This window comes from Syngnathus leptorhynchus, chromosome 14, assembly GCF_054491065.1.
Source record: "Syngnathus leptorhynchus isolate UIUO chromosome 14, UIUO_Slep, whole genome shotgun sequence".
NCBI classification, from domain to species: Eukaryota; Metazoa; Chordata; class Actinopteri; order Syngnathiformes; family Syngnathidae; genus Syngnathus; species Syngnathus leptorhynchus.
In genome coordinates, this window is record NC_141208.1 from 281,201 (window position 1) to 299,080 (window position 17,880).

The window sequence follows — 17,880 nt, forward strand, 5'->3', positions numbered from 1 at the left end:
AGCAGTGGCCTCGCTTCTCCTTGCCTTGCCTTGCCTTGCCTTGCCTTGCCTTGCTTAGTTTCCATCCTGGACTCACACTCCTTCACAGACATAAGCAGAGCTGTTGAAAGCCAAGCTCAAAACATTTCAAATCTTGATTAGACTGAGTAGATGCTGTCTCAAACCAGAAGGTCATGAGGCCAATTTAGCCGATGGAGGAGGGAACATATCCAGTCGCTCACGAGCAAGCCACCAAAAGAGCACGCTAACATTCTCGCAAGTGACAGCAGAGATGCACACGTGTCTCCTCAAACGTGAGAGAGTGACTTCAAAAGTGCCATCTTAGCTTAGACACTCCGGCTAGTTATTTTGAGCTTTCGATATGAAATATACTACGCCGCCTTCCGATTCCCCCAAATAGCATTCTAATAGACACCGAGTCCTAATCATCATATCTCCACATTAGCATGCGATGGAAGTACTAGATACTTGAATAAAATGTCTTCTTGGTCGAAATGAAAGGCAGCTCGATAGCAAGCTGTCTCGCATTCTAATAGACACATGAGCTGGGGATCGAAATGCCATTGTCACGTGACTTGTAAGGGAATTGAAGCAATTTCATCTGATGGAAGTATTAGAAACTTGATGAAAATGTCTCCTTGGTACACATGAAAGGCAGCTACGGCTGCAAGTCGTCCACGTTTTCGTTGCCCTTGAGAAGGAGTGAATAATGATGGTCATTAGAATGACACAAAGAGCCTGTCAAAAGTGTGCCTGTATGGGTTTTTTTTTGCGTGCAACGGATGACCTTTCCCATCCTTCCGATTGTGCCCAGGACAATAAAGGTAGCGACGCCTGTCTTGCTGTCTCCCAAATCCACTTTCAAAATGGAAAGCTCAGCATCCCTCTGCTCTGCTCTGCTCTGCTCTGCTCTGCAGGGAAGGAGCAATGGGAGAGCCCGTCTAACTTTGTAGGACACACAGTGCAAACTACGGTCGGGAACTTCAAAGCGTCCAATTAGGTTGTTGGACGATCTTTTTTCACAACATTGAAAAGCTACACTTTCATCCATCGGTCTGCATCGAAATGCCTACCGTGTCTATTCCCGAGCTCTTTTATTGGGTTCCTTCAGGTAAAACGGAGTACAGAGACAGGCGGGTTTGCCATCAACCTGCCCCAGCAGCACAGTCGTCAAGCTGATCTCGTGTGAAGTTACTGACACGAGAGCTGCTGTAATGAAGCTCGAGCATCGACGTTCCTTCGAGTGTCAGTCAATCGAGGCTTGAACTGAGCCCGTCCGTGTTTATCCCGCAGAAGGATTCGACAATGGAGAGAGCTCATTGCATCTCCATTCAGAATCGTTTTTCTCACGCATGGCTTTTCTATGCCGCTGAATAGCTTGAAGTCAAAAGGGTGAAATACAAAGCTCAAACTGCCGTTCACTGCCAAAGATGAATATGAACGTCAGGTCCAATGTATTATGATCCAGGAGAGGTCAAATATTGATACTTTGGGATGATTAAACAGGACCCAGAGTCAAGCTAAGCTGAGAACCTGATTGTGTTTCTGAGAAAGAAACACAACAGAAGACTTAGCAATAAACATATTGCTGTGTGATATGATCCCAAGGGTGCACTGTGCAGGTGCACCTAATAAAGAGAGAATGTATTCTGTTCTTATCTGTGCATCATCCATAACATTTTTGGAGCAGTGTTTAGAGGGAAAAAAAACATCGACAAGCCTCGTTAAGATTTGTTGCCCACAAGATTTGTCGTCCGGCTGTTATCATCTCTGCATGTGCAAGAACTGATACAAAGCTTTAGGGAACAACTGAGTGGGATGACTGAGGCTGACTTGTAAAATTGAATTTTAGGCCAAATAACGGGACCATTTGGCAGCAGTGGAAAAAAATAGCCTGACAAATACATCAAATAAACCGCTAAAGCGGATCGTAAGTAGGCTCGGACTAGAGGACTGACAAGGTAATTTTCCATCAGAGTAAAAGGCGCTGCTGAATTTAGAATAGGACGCTTATTGACTCTGACAGGGCACTAGAAATGTGAGGGAAAGGAAAGAGCAGAAATCATGTCAATGGAGGCCAGAGACAAAAGAAGGCCCAAGCTACCAACAATTTCACATCACTTTGACATCTGACAACCTTCCTTCTGAATACTGAGTGGCTTACTTCGATGGTAATGAAAGGAAATGTATGGCAAAAGCTCAAGGTTGCGCAAACACTTCATGCGGGATCTGATCAAAGCCCATCATCGCTAGCAATTTCAGATGATTCCAAAGTCATCCCCTCTCTGGTCCCATCCCGCAGGTTCATTTGGATTTATAAGAAAACGACCGCACCAGACTGACCAGATTGACTGAGGTGTCAATGGTTTGCTCTGCACACCATAGCAGCCTCACGCTGACCTGTTATTTTGGACCCATAGTCTAGTCTCTGACGTTTTCTCCTCCATACTGGAGACATTGTTTGGCGTCCATTTTTGTTCTTGCAGATGCCTTTCCCAAGAGCATCTAACGTTCTCCGCAGCATCTTTCCGCTTATGGCTCTCCATCTGTGCAAAGGCGCTCAAAGTAAAATAAAGAGAAGAGACATCAGCAAACACGGCTGTCCCGGCCGGGCACACCGAATGCACAGATGACGGACCATTTAGGCGCCATCAGACACAGTGTCATCACTCACTGAGGCCATTTGCTTGGCACCTATGGGGCTTTTCTTTTCCGCTTCATCCCCACGGTTTGTTTGTGTCGCCATCACGTCAGCCGCCCGCCGGCTGCGCTCGTTGCGCTCTGGCTTGCTATCCATCATTGTAAGAGTGATGAGTTTCTTCGGGCCAATGGAAAGTGTGATTTGCATCAACTGAGACAATCGAGTGCCGTGATAGGTTTCCGGTAACATCCGGAAATGACCGGCTGAAGAACGCAGGCCGAGGTGTCGTGTCATTGTGCTTGTAATGCACAAGAAACTGAGTCGTAATTTATTCTTTTCACTAAAATACAATTCAACTCACGTCACAGCAAACAGCAATTTGGTCGATGCTGACTCTGCATGAAAGCAATTTCATCCTACTGCTTTATTTTCTAGGCTTTTAGATATTTCAATGAGAGCCCAATCAATGTCGAAGGCAGCGTGTTTCGTAACTATTATTTGTCCAGTTTGCTTTCTTGAGTAAAATAATAAGAAAGGCAGCAGACAGGATAAACAAACATAGCATGATTCGCAAATGGTACACGATGATAGATTTGGCCAACACAGAGCGCTGTAAGAAAGCTTTCTTTCACCAAGGTCATGTCATAGTTGTCGAAGCATTTAGGACAGGCACTGATCCTTTGAACTCGACCGTAACGATGATTTTAGTCTTGGCAAAATTGTGGGAAAGCCATTTCTTGACAAGCTCCATGACCAATGATGGAGCCGATGCGGACATGACAACGGATATGACAACGAGCGCACTTATGACGATGCCCTTGCTTCTGATGCTCTCCAGCTGTCAGACAGCCGTCGCGCTCGCTGGCTGCCTTTGCTACTCAGGAGTAGTTGAGAAACTCCACATCCACGAATGCCTTGAAGTGAAATGAGTTGAGAACACAGGAAAGAAAAGTCCTTTGACTGGCCATCACCTGCCAGTGGTGCCGACAATGCCTTGATGTGCCAGCTCGGGATCAGCGTTTTATTTTTGCGATAGCTCCCAGGCTGGGAAGAAATCGGGGGAAACTTTCAAGTTGGGGAGAGGAAGGGAATTTCAATGTTGATGGACAAAACAACCTTGAACTATATCAAGCAAGTACATCATGATTGATCAGAATTATGGATGGAGTTGATATTTTACCCCAAAGAAACCATTGTTACGTATTCATCGTTATATGTTTTGGTTTTGATTTCTTTTATTTTTCCACATTCAATGGCCACATTAGGTGTGCCAGCTAGATGGTAAAACAACAAAAACAAAAAATCACTGCAATCCATTCGCAACCAGCATTCTTGGATTTGTAGAGGCAGAATGGTTGCCACCTATCTTGTTTTGGTTCTCCTCAGATTGTGGAGGCGTACCTAATGTTGTGCCCAGTGAGAGTAGACAAACACAAAGAGGCGCTGGCTACGTTGCAAGATGCCAGTAATGGCTCCGGCGGGTTTTCTCACCACCTGGCCGCTTTGGAGGCTCCGTCTGTCCTGCACACCTGGCTGCCATCCACCATTACGCCACGTGTCCTGGATGACCTTTTACATTGTACTTTCAATTTAGAAGCCAAGATTTTTTGGGGGTCTCAACACTTTCCTGTACCATCAATTTCCTCTCCCATCTGTTTAGCGCTTACTCATCCGTCTCTTGAACCTATTTATCCATCCCCTTTTCTGCATTGTTCCACCATTTTAAAAGCTTTGCGCCTAAAGCCCAACGTGTACACGCTCGAACAAAAAGTCCGTCTCCTCTCAGCGGTTCCCTGCAAGTCAAATTACAAGCTGACAAAGAAATAAAGCCACATCAGCACGCTCACATATAGAGTTCATCTACTGGTAAGACCCAGATCCTCCATGTGTGCATGCTGGTCCTCTAATCTGTGGTCTGGTGGCTTGGTTGGGAGCGTTTCCAACGTCCGTGGAGCAAAAAAAGCTCTAGGCTGCCTGGGCTGGAGCAGTAACACCCTACACTTAGTCACATGGCGCTAGCTAGTCCACACCCTGCTAAACATAGCCAGATGTGTCAGGACTGGTAGCGTGCTATAGTGTCACTGGCGCAGCCCTTTGGACGAAGTAAGTGGTCGGAAGTTTGAAAGATCAAAAAGAGGATTCGTGTACGTGAACAAGGAAGAAAATATGAATTCCTCGCCGCAAACGTCTGCTTATCGTCGGAATATCGAAGAGGTCCCAAAAGTCACGGTTTCAGGTGTCATTCTGACAAACCTGGGGACACTTCAGGCTTGCCACATATCTTGTTTTGGCCCAGATAGTTCCAGTCCATTGTTCAACTCTCGTACCTACCGAGGAGTCGACAGATGTTTTTTAGACCTCAATGTCCCCATAAACTCCATTCCAGACCACCACCAACTCTGGAGTTCCCATCTGATGGGGTGAAGTAAGGGCACACCAATAATACGCAGCCAAGAACCAAGAGGAGACAATGAATGTGCACTTCAAGTATGACAATGTTTACCAGCTGTACAATTCAATGGAATCCAAATGAACACAACACTGTGCAAATGGCTCCATTATGAAGCAACAAAAGATGCAAGTCAAAGTCAATTTCTTCACATAGTTTGTGAGGTAAAAGCATCAAATGTTTACAGAATGAAGCCGAGTGGTGTTTATGTGGCGTCAGCATTGTTTACTGGCTCCTCTTTTGCTAAATGAGGTGTTTCACCCAAATTCCAAAGGTTAACAACCAACAGCCAACTATGGAATTTGCACGTCTTGGAAAGCTTTGTGTATTTTGGCCCCGCAGCGGTATTCCTTTGGCACGGCGGCAGCGACACCCGCCGTGAAAAGGAGCGGGACCGCCGGAATGAGGAACTCGGTCCGATAGAGGGAAAGTAAACAAACGTCATTGGGCCACCAATCATGGCGATGGCTAAAAGGTCAGACCAAGTAGCGAAAAGCCTCATCTGAAAAGATCTATCGCCATTCTAGTCCAGCTCCAGGGTGGCTTGTCTGTAAGAGCAATTCTGCAATTCGGGCTGATGGCGACATGCGCTGCATGTGATATCAAAAAAAAATGATAATAAAAAATCATGGCTGGTGTCAATAAGAATTATTCATAGAAATTCTGACTTAGGAAATGATGGAAACTGTGAATAACAACAAGTTGCTGCTTCCATCTCCTTAGAGACACCACCGTTGTGGTGGTAATATTTGAAAGATTGCATATTATGTAAATTTGCCCCAATGTTATTGTTATGTGCGGGGGAAATGCACAAGAGTTAGATGCTACATTCATTTCACACATGATTGGTGTCATTCAAGAGACCCAATATTTTTACAAAACCAAGAAAACCATCATTTTCCCACCTAATATATATATATATATATATATATATATATATATATATATATATATATATATATATATATATATATATATATATATATATATATATATATATCCTTTCAAGTGGTCAGAAGGTTATGAGATTTATCACTGTAAAAAAAACGATCCAGTTTCTTTCTTCAGGTATTTTCCTCGCAGTTAGAAAGGGGCGTTTGCGTCATAGTGGGAGCGAACACAGCTGCCTTCTTGACCAATGACAGCAGAAATACTCGCCGCAAAGTACATTCATAAGGAACTGCAAAGCAAGTTCATCTGTTGTGTCATTTGCAAACTAGTTGAAAAACTCACCATCAAAGGCCTTATACTGTCCTCCGAGGGAGACCTGCAAGGAGCGTCCGGCGTCTTTGAGGAGTCCCTCCATCTCTCCTCGGCTCAGGACGGCTAGGCTGTCCTCCATGTCGCTGGTGCAGCAGGTGTAACCCTGAGGACAGATGCGCAGGTGCTCTCCTGGAGAGAGGGAATTTGGGTGGGGAAAAACAGCAGAAGAAAGGCATGAGTAAAACTGGCTCTGTCACCGGTGTCAGCCACTTTGCCGCTTTCTAATCGTCTGTAGACGCGACTATCTGGGATAAGCCGTGCTGGCATCGGAGGAGGCTCGGGCTCACTTGTCTGATTACCTGGCGAGATGCAGACAGGTTTTTGGCATACTATAAACGCATACAATCAAATAGCAAACGCGACCTGTCACAGCTTCCCCGTCACAGCTTCCCTGTCACAGCTTCCCTGTCACGGCTTCCCTGTTTGCTCTCAAGTCAATCTGCGACACAAATCAGGAGAAAAGCGTGTAAAAGGCAAATTGCACTTCAGTCAAGCCAGGCTTTTTGATGGCTGCAACATGCGGGTGGCGTGGCGGCGTTCATTTACATTTCAAGAGATCGACTTCATTTTTCAGGCACAAACTCTCGCTGGCACACTCGCACGGTCTAACGTGATTGTGTTGGGAGATTTTCAAAGAACGGTGTCGCCTTTGCAGAGATAATCATCATCATAATGCTCGGCATCTCTCACCCGTCGATTACGATGAGGGGAAATATGAAACTAGAACATCTTAAAAGCATCGTAGGTTGCTGAGTCACTTGGCCCTTGATGCGTGTAGACTATAAAGAACAAGCTTACCAGCTAGCTTACTTTGTACAGTACAAACGCTGTTAACCTGACAAACGCTGTTAACCTGACAAACTTTGCTGTGACATTGATCCCGCCTCCTCCTTAGAAAACATTTGACTTTAATATGGAGCAGCTAGATCATTAAAAGTAAGCATGTTTGCAGCCACAATTAACTGATTTGGCTCAACTTAGATAATAAGTAGTCTAAGCTAGACATCTCAGGTGAATTTGATACTCCCGGTGTGTGTGTGTGTGTGCGCGTGTCAATGATTATGTGTCTGCCAAGTTTCGCTAAGTGCCTTTCAAGCACCTCATTGGGGCCAAATGTAAAGGCAATTTCACCCTGCTCAAACACCAAAAGTAAAATGGTGCCCACCTCTCAGCACCTTCTCAACTGGTCACGCTGTGACTCTCAGCCACACACACACACACACACACACACACACACACACACACACACACACACACACACACACACACACACACACACACACACACACACACACACACACACACACACACACACACACACACACACACACACACACACACACACACACACACACACACACCGCCGCCAGTGGAGAGTGAGAAGAGGAAGAATATGCCCAGGGAGAATAAGTACATACCCTAGTGCAGATGAGAGAGAGCGCAAAGAAGCAGAGAAGAAAACAGTGGGAGAAAACAAGGGAATGAGAACGGGGAAGATTTAGGTTGAAATAATATACAGTCTGTTCAGAGGTCAGCTGCAATCTGTCACCCCCTGGGCTGCTTCTTGAAATACCTGCACCCACTTTCCTCCAGTACAACCTGCTCTCCCACCCTCCCTCCCTCCCTCCCTCCGCATGTCATTTGAAAGGACATGCAAAGAATACTCACACACACACACACACACACACACACACACACACACACACACACACACACACACACACACACACACACACTGGCAGTATTCGTGTCAAGTCTCTATAAATAAAACTCAGCATGATTGTTTTCCAGCAAGTCTGTAGGTGTAAACACACGTGCAAGGGCACACCCACGCGCGCATGCACGCACGCAAGCACGTAGGCACGCACGCACACGCACACGCGCACACGCACGCACACACACACACACACACACACACACACACACACACACACACACACATAAGGGCGCACTCACGAGCCTCACAGCTAGAAAAGGTCAGCTGCAATAGAGCATAACGGTCGGAGGTGGCTCGTGACACAAACACGGCCGACTCTATAAACATCGGTGTGTTTGCGGACATCGGTTCAAGCACTTCAAACAAAGTGAACGGGGAAGGTGTTCCGAGTAAGCAAATGCGTGTTTTCAAATTGGACTCCTCGAAGGTAAGCAGAACAAACAGCTCTCGGTCTGATACGTTGTCAACTGAAAATGTCATCATATCAAATATATCACCATCTCTGAGTCTTTTCTTCCCTGTGCTATTTTCTAGACGCACACAGTTAGAATTTGCACACAGAAACGGATGTTTGCGCCGTTGAGGGCGTGAACAGACAGACGCCTTGCTTCCCGCCCGCTGGCTTCCGTTGGCGGCTGGGCAGCTATAGTATCTTGTTTGTTAGGTACAGAGCTCAGTACCTGGTTTGCAAGTTTGAAAATGAATGACCTAGCTAACAATTGATTTGAATCGGTTGTTTTAACCCTTTAAAAGCATCCTTTTGTAAACAATCGAGCCAGTGCAGCAGTTAATGCTTTATTTGGATGGTTCTCTTGAATGAGAACACCACCATTAGTTTGCGCTGAATGCTGGTGCAGAACTCGAAGATGAAGTGGAAAATCACCAAGACGGACGGAGGTCTGTTTTGAATGAACACCACTCGGGATGTTTACGCTTCCAATATCAGACGTGAAGCGACAGCCAAAAGCCTGCTTTCATTCCATAGTCAAAATCTGCTTCTCATACATTGGAGATTAGCCTGTTTTTGTCGTTTCCTGTCTTTATTGCTTCCAAATCATCCCGGAAGCCTGAATAAACGTCATTGCAGGCATGATTGATGGGCCAAACATGCTCATAATACAAACGCTTCCTGCATACAAATGAGCATACACAGAAGCACACATGAATAACCCGCAGCAAATTCAATGATCTATTCAAATATATTGAAATCAACAGGGTTGCTGTTCTTCTTTCATCAACCTCCCGCTGTGAGGCCAATCAGCATGGAGGCAGCAAGCCAATCAGCCACCCCGAACGACCCTCTAATGAGTGTGTGTGTGTGTGTGTGTGTGTGTGCATGCGTGATGATTTATTTAATAAGGGCTAGTTTTCATTTGAAGCCCTTAACTGCGTCAGGCCAACTAACTGGAGAAGAATTCCTTAACTATGTGCTTATTGTTGTTCACGGGGGTGGAATGCTCCTATTTAACAGCAGTTCCAATGCACGGCCTTTGACAGCAGACGTGGAGAAATCTAATCCAAGCAGGATTGTGCACTTTGTCTTGACAATTGTTTTTGGAAGTGTGATGGTGTGCTTTAATGGCCTTGCTCATGTGGTTTCAACAGATTTTTTTATGACTGACATTTTTGTCAGTATGATGTCAGTAGATTTATGATGATAACACACAGTTCTTTTCATGCTACTTACAATGTGAATTCCTGTTACAGGTTCAAACGATTGGACGCATCTTGCTCACAATTAGAATTCTTTTCAGTCATTCCAAACAAACCTGGACTCTACGACGAGAGTCATAGAAAAATGGGTACCCACGCTACTCCGAGATTAGCGGCCGAATCCATTCCTTGGCGAACAATAAACAAAGGCGCACTTGAACAGGGCATTACGAATGTAGCCACCGACATAAGACTATGTTGCACTATTGAAATGTGTCCCACCGGCCCCCGTATACCCGACGACCCCGCCGCCGACCCAGGCTGCCGGACTGGTCTGGTAACGTAAACCGACCGCGGGCGGGCTCACAGAAATAGCTTCCAGCACGGAGACTTTGATCATAATTTGATCCTGCTCCGCCGGCAGAGCAGTCGACCTTTTGTACCGTTAAGAGAAGCGATGCCACGTTATTACACCCCATCGGGATACATTCAATTTATGTTGGGTGACTCCTCTTGGACACCCACTGATGCAGCACTTCTTTTTATGTGCACTTCACAGTTTCATTTGGGGATTCATTATTTCCTGCTTGGTTTCAACATCTTACTTTCTCAAATATGTGGTTTGATTTTCTTTTTGCCTCAGGCACAGTTCACGGTTGCCATAGGTCACTCGCATTTACGACGAGTGAGTGTGTGATGGTATATCATCATGTTTTTCAAATTTGATTAGAAAATAGTTGTTACATTCTGCAGGCTCAAAGAACAAAAAAGAGCAGCCCAGTGACGATTACCTTTTGGCTCAAACAAAGCTAGTATGTTTTATCGATTTTATATGCAACATGAAATTAAATGTAAACATAAGGTATGTAAAACCACAAAATGTGTCAACTGGCACTTTTTTATGATCAGCCATAGCAACAAATGTAAAACAGATGCTGTGATATCCGACTTGAGAGCAAGTGTGACAATGTCAGCGTTAACGAGGAAATGGATTCGATATGGCCACGGGTCATGTTACACACGTGACATGTACGTGTGTATAAAACATGGAATGGTGCAAAGACTGAGTGTGGGAACAAGACTAAGAGGGAAATGCTATTTCAAATAGTTTTAATAATAACAGTGCACTTAATTATAGGAGAAAAAAAAAAGACCATTTCAATTCAAAAACAGTCACTCCAAGATGAAATGCTAACATATTTGACATCAAGTTCAAGACAACTGAACCATGGAGCCATGGAGACGAGGGACGGTATTTTGAGAAGCTCTCGTGGCTTCATTTCCTTGCTTTAATTGATAATGCAAGATTACATCCCAACAACTACACTCAAGCACACGTGAATTTTTCAAGTTAAAAAGTCAAAGTCTTCTTTAACATTGAAAGTTAATCTTCTAAAGTTAAAGGCATCTTCCCCTGGCTCTCAAAACTTGATCTGACCTCTACCGGCACATTGGCCATATTAGTATCGTAACCCAAGCTGACTTACACAAATCTGATTTAATGAAACACTCCTCCCAAGGTTAAGCAACTCAGCCCAGAACACTGAATAATATTTGCGTCGCTGTGCTCAAAAGGGGCCGGCGACGTTTACAAGTGACAAAGGGGATTAAGAATGCGTCGGTAGTGAATTTGTTGTGATCGACCGACTGCTCTGATAAGCACACAGGTGTCGACTTTTCTTGCCCTCTAAGTACTTTGTGTTGTTTTCTTGTCCGGTTCTATCGCTGGGACGCAGCGAGCCAACGCATGTGGACAGCTGTTCTCATTGGTGGAAACACTGAGCAAGAAACGCTTTTCCCAGCAATCTCCCTCGACAAGTCTTATTTTTACTTGGTTTATTCCGCTCTTCGCCTGTTCCCCCCCAACCTGAATGTGTTTGCTGACCAAAATTCATTTTAGGCAAATATGCAGAACACACACACACAGCGGCCCAGTTGTACCCTTCTCTTGCAGATGGAATACATGTCTCAACTTGAGCTTGTCCATGTGTCATTTTGTGGGGAGGTGGAAAATGAGTGCAAAGTCAAAAAGGGAGCAAATGTCAAAGAAAGGGAGTAACTTTGGACAGGGTGACCTCATTTCAGAGTCTGGAGAACTGACTGCTGTGGTGTTATGCTGTATTTGTGTGAACGGGATAGATGGATGGATGGATGGATGGATGGATGGATGGATGGATGGATGGATGGATGGATGGATGGATGGATGGATGGATGGATGATGGATGGATGGACGGACGGATGGACGGACGGACGGATGGAGTTTTTGGCAGAGGCCGTCAACACCGACACACAACTGTCATATAACGTGCACACAAAAATCAACAACTTTGGACCTCCAGGTGGGAAAAGTCGGCGTTCTTATTCGGGATTGACTTTGACAACATACAGTAGGGTAACGTCAATAAAAGCTAGGCGGGAACTTTTGAGATAACCAAAACTACATTCTTCATCTTCCCAACATTCTGTTTTGTCAGTATTTGAATCAGCACTTGTGAATAACACAAGCGCTCCATTCACAGATGGCTACGACACTATGAAATTGTTGCAACGTTTAACTATGGCGGCGGCATAGAAACCGAGAGTGAATCCAGGCAGCTCTGTGCTTGTGCACAGGTATGCAAGAGAGAGAAAAAGATTTGACTCCTCTCCCGTCCAAGCCTTTCTTTGTCGATGGTGACAGAGCAAACAAAGCAGTCGAGCTCGCTGCTCCGTGCACCTCAGCAGAATAGAAGAAGACCCGCTGTCGTCTGGGCCAGTCAAAGAAACAAGAACTCACGTTGGGGTGCGGCTAAAGTGCACAGTGTGAGCTGGGACTTTTGAAAAGCAGTTGGAAGGTTTATGCAAAGGGAAAAGTCAAGCCACTGAGTAAAAAGAACATCAATTGTTAGTCCAATTATAGCCTGTCATTATTGAATACTTTTGGAAAACAAGGTTCAACCTTTGCGTCTTACTGTAACAATTCCTCACTTTCAATGAAATAGCACAAAACACCCGAGCGCACCCGAGCGCACCCGAGCGCACCCGAGCGCACCCGAGCGCACCCGAGCCCACCCGAGGCACACCCGAGGCACACCCGAGCGCACCCGAGCGCACCCGAGCGCACCCGAGCCCACCCGAGGCCCACCCGAGGCACACCCGAGCACACCCGAGCACACCCGAGCACATCCGAGCACACCCGAGCGTCTCCACTCAACCTCATTCTTTTCACACAAATGAGCGAAATGGAACGGAGACGCCTACTGCATCGGTCCAGTCCTTTGATTGAATCTCGCTTGATGTCTCTTTGCTGCTTCTACGGTGAGCGATTCCAAAGTTCAAACTTCAATCAATCTGCGCTTTAATCCACATCATAAAATAAGAATGATGTTAAATATTGGATTCACTCTGACCAGAGGGAATTTTGTAACTTATCAGGTGATAGTGAGGCCCTATCTCTCAATCTCAATTCAGTCATCCTTCGCCGCTGATCCTGAAGCATCATCATTTTTCAATAAAACAGGATCAATATTTGATCCTAAATGAACAAGGCAATGGCTTCCTCCAAAGTGAGAGTGTTGTATATTCCCTCCTTTTACGCTCCTTGTGTATGTTCTCAATCTGCTCTCATCACTCGTGAGTCACATCAAAAGTCAGATCTGAAAACAGGCCTGACACAAGGCAAGCACTGTTATGCCAAAGCGTATGCGTGCCAAGCTGTCTAGTTTGAAGTCAGGTCAGGACAAGCTCGCTCGCGCTTTCTCGCCTTTCTTCCTCACCGCCACTCAGCAAAATGTAATATACGCACTGACGACATAGAGAGGTAAAAAGGCCAGCAAAAAAAGACAAATGCTGGGGATGACGCCAAAACAACGATCTCAATTTTGATCAATCTCGTGTCATTGTTCTTACGCAGGCCACCGCCACCGTTCATGTAGCAAATGTCATCCCGGGCCGGCAACAGTGTGGCCATTGAACAGTGAGCACCAGCTGTGCCCTTACTTACTTTGAAAAAAAATCGATGAAGTTGAACTTTGTGGGAAGTTGTACTGCCCTTTCAGGATGTCTGCGGTGCACCAAAATAATGACATAAGAATTCATTTGAGGTGACATGGTTCCACGATATGTGAGGAAAGTACCATCGTGACGGTGGAAAACACCATCGAGTCATTTGATGGATTTATCCCCGTAGCTGACTATGCATCTTGAACAATCATTATTTGTATACATGTCATCATATTTGAAGGTGACAGCACCTCAACAAGACGTCTGGAGGAAATTACCATGCGGCCAAATGGCAATTACATCAAGCCACTCGCAATTCAAACCAGAACGCAAGACTGTGACAAAGTGGAACATTCATTTGCGACTCTCAGTGCAAATGCTTGCCGAGTGTTTTGCACACGATATAAATATTAGCTCGGATTTGGTCATTTGCGGCCGATGAAGCCTTTTAGCGACACGCCTGAAGCATTTGCAATCGAAAGGCTTGTCCGAGCTCCCATGCCAGAGTTTCTTTATGACAGGTAAATGTGCCAAGGAATGTTTGTGTTTTTCGCTCAGTGTGCCTCCACCTAATCCCTCTTTCAATCCCGGCCTGAAAGAGGCCTTTTCATAGGTTCTTCTTTGACACACACACACACACAAGAAAGAAAGAAATTCTGCTCTGCTGAACTTTGAGTTCTTTCCTCTCTGTGTTTATGTGCACTTTGACTTCAAGGTTTTAGATGTTGTTTTTTTCCATCATTTGCCAGGTGATTTTGTGTTCCCCGCAAAGCTTTGCTCCTCGCTGCCGCTGTTATCCTTAGATTTTGTTCGACACGCCCGCTTTTTTCAGATGAAAATAATTCTATTTTAGATTCCCCTCAGTATCAAAGTGTTTGAAGTCTTGCCATTCTTATTTGACTCCTCGTTCTTGTCAAGCACCCACCTGCGTGAAGGCATCTTGTAGTTTTCTGACAAAAACAAAAAGCCCTCCTTATGAATTATGAATAGAACTGGCAAAATTGGTGGGAATAGTTTTCCTTCTGTTTCACTGCACTGGATTAAGATTTCCAAACGCATCCCGGCGGCGGCTGCTCGCTGCAGAGAAGAAATGTAATTATCAGATGTAGTCAGCCATGTGATTTCTAATTGAATGCTGGAAGAGCAAATGAACGACTAAGTTTGGAAATTAGACAGGAAAAAGTTTGATCACAGCTCATCTTCCCAATATAAACAGCAGAATCATGTCCTTTCCTCGGTTAGCAAAAAAAAAAAAAAAAGGCTGGAAAAAATGTAGCTTTCATGAATGACTGGGATGTGGTAATGGGAGCGGGACAAAGCTTCTCGCTCACTGGAAAGAGTCATTAGAAAGTGCTGGCCCGGGCTGAAAGCTTTGACGGTTTCTCCTCTCGGAGGGGAGTTAAGGCCTGCCTGCCTGCCTGCCTGCCTGCCTGCCTGCCTGAGAAGCAGCGAGGGAACGCTAAAAGGGAGGCCGCAGGGAGGGAGACGGACAGGCCAATGGCTCTGAGCAAAAGCCTAGACTGGAAGACGGCGAGGGAGGCTGTCGGTGGGCACAATCACAGAGACTATGTTGACACGCTGAAGGAAGCCGCCGCCATTTTGCTTTGTGCAATTGGGATACTTGCATATGCGATCATTCATTCCAGCTGTATTTTTGGGTAGAAAGAACAATTTCTACTTTCCACAGCATGCTTAAGTGCCACTCTTAAGTTGTTTGCTAATCACAACGAAAAGGTCCACAGATTGAATGAATTGAAATATTGAAGTCGCAGGGACACTAGCGATGGGAATACGTTAAAGGAAAAATGGCGATTGGCTCTGCTGTCCATTGGAAAGTCATTTCCTAAAAAAAAGAGGAAGGAAGCAAGCAAGCCTGGCAACAAGCTAAAATAAGTGTGATAAATCATCTCCATTTATTTTGGCTCCCGGGAATTGCCAGTGGATCCCTCTCTCCACCAGCGACTCGACTGCCAAGAGCGTGACGCCGTCTGACGCAAAAGCCCTATTAAAATACATCTCACTCTCCATAGTGTCTACGCCATATCAAGCGCTAGAATTAAGCGCTACTTTTCCGCCACCCACCCCTAACTCTCAGCCAGCTGTGAGGAGGAGTAATAAAAACTAGATGGTAGATTGCAGTTCTTCAATACGTGACTCAAGGCCAGCGCTGGTCTGACATCACGTAGCCTCTGGCTGCCTTACAAAGCCCACCGTTGTACAAAAAATGCTGCTCGCTGGCATCAGTCATCAGACAAAAAGAACACCCTTCATTAACTTCACATCTATCAGCAAGCACCAAGCCAAGGCAGAGCAGGCACGTTAGATCTTGCTCTACTTTGTGGTGAGGTGGACAAAGAGAAGAACACCGCAAGTTGTGGTTGTTTTCACAGATTGACATTGGAAGACGTAGGGCGCGGTTTGGCTTTTATCTCAGACGTGCGCCCCGCTGCGTCTGTGTAACAGGTGTGCTGTGTTTATACAACTTCTGGAGACTGAGCTTTCTACACGCCCGGACTGGAGATGTTCTGTGGATGTGTCGACTTCTCTCCACGAAGCTGCATCAAAACATCCAGAGCAAAACTGTATGAGTGTGTGTGTGTGTGTGTGTATATATATATTTTAAATAAATAAAAATAGCATTGTATAGAATTAAAAAAACATCTTATTACAACATGTGCATACTTTAAAAAAAAAAAATACACATGCACATGTTTTTCGAAATCAAATAATCTGTAGGCGGCGGCTCGGTGGTGCACTGGGTAACACGTCCGCCTCACAGTTAGGAGGGTGCGGGTTCGATTCCACCTCCCCGCGGGGACAAAGCGGTTCGGAAAATGAATGAATGGATGGATAATCTGTAGGCAATATTTCAGGGTAATGGATCGTAAATCCAAGTCATTTTGGTGTCATTTAATTTGATGTAAACTATCAATGTAGGCAATTAGTGAATCAACATTTTTTGTTGCGGTTATCATTCGTCCTTGTGTTTCCACTATTCCCAGCAGGGTTTGGTCCCTATCGCCCACAAATGATGGATGCCATTTCAATGAAAGATGGCATCCACAATTAAGTGTAGTCATTTTGCTCATGCCCCCAAATGAGTCATCACTTTGTGCAAGTTCAATTTACAAGCCCAGTTATTAATGCAGCAATTGTAATATGGGGACCAGGAAAACAACATTTTCTTCTCATGATCTGACTGCTCTGCAGGGCTTGTGTTAATCATCAGGAGCTGCAGAAACCAAATCAATAAATACTAATAAGTACTTTCAGTCCATGGTTTCCTCCATTAGACGTAGATAACGAATATTAAATTGAGCTTCTCAAGAGCAAAACCTGACCTACATTACAGTACACGCATAAATATGTTACCACATTAGCTTTGAAGGAGAGTGCAGTGTTTCCACGGTAACAGCCAGTGTCACGGCCCATAACCAGGCCTGTGTTTTGCTGCTTGGAATCATTGAATGGCCATATTCAGCCATATAGCAGATGCTGCTGAAACATTTGCGCTCATTTCAAAGTTCGAACTTGAGTTTGAGAAGTCAACGAGTATAGGATAAGTAAAATTGCCTACGCCGTGCTAACGTTATCTGCTCAGGTTGATGGGCTATTTCCCAGCAACTGCTTATGTTAGCTGCTAGGGCATGCGTTCAGAACATCCCAGTTTAAGGTACACCTGAACAAATTGCAGACAAATTGCTTTTTGGGTTTGTTTTTGCAAAGCTGCAGCGTTTAAAAAGAAAAAGAAAGCAAGATGGCATTAAGGAGGGAAAACAGAGTTTAGGTGTTTCTTTTGCCGCAAAACAACATCACGTCAGAATAGCATCAAAGTCTACTTTGGGTGAGAAATAGAGGCAGAGCTTGCCAGGAGTTACAGCCTATGTTCACTACTACGTCGAAAAATGCTCGAGAGAAAAATTTAAACGTTCCGAAGTTGAGTGGAGAAGAAAAAAAACATTTACTTTGGAGACCTTTTGGGGAGTCTTATTATGGCACGTGTCTCAAGGCAGCACGTTAGCTTTCCTTTCCCAACTGCAGTAATGGCTGCAGGGATGGTTTGCCAGCTCACCCGGTAATTTGTGTGTCCTCAAAATCACCGTGCGTGTGTGTGCGCAACCAAGGAAAGTGCCACCGGCTCTTTGAACAGCAAGGACACATTTCCTCATAAAAACT

General features: G+C 45.1%; 1 protein-coding gene across 1 annotated transcript in view; it reads right to left on the reverse strand.

Annotated features, from left to right (window-relative positions):
- Positions 1-17,880, reverse strand: part of gpc1b (glypican 1b) — a 42,848-nt gene that overhangs the window by 12,308 nt on the left and 12,660 nt on the right. Inside the window, exon 2 of the mRNA XM_085930590.1 lies at positions 6,324-6,482. Coding sequence (XP_085786716.1) covers positions 6,324-6,482 — 159 coding nt within the window. The remainder of the gene's footprint in view (positions 1-6,323; positions 6,483-17,880) is intronic.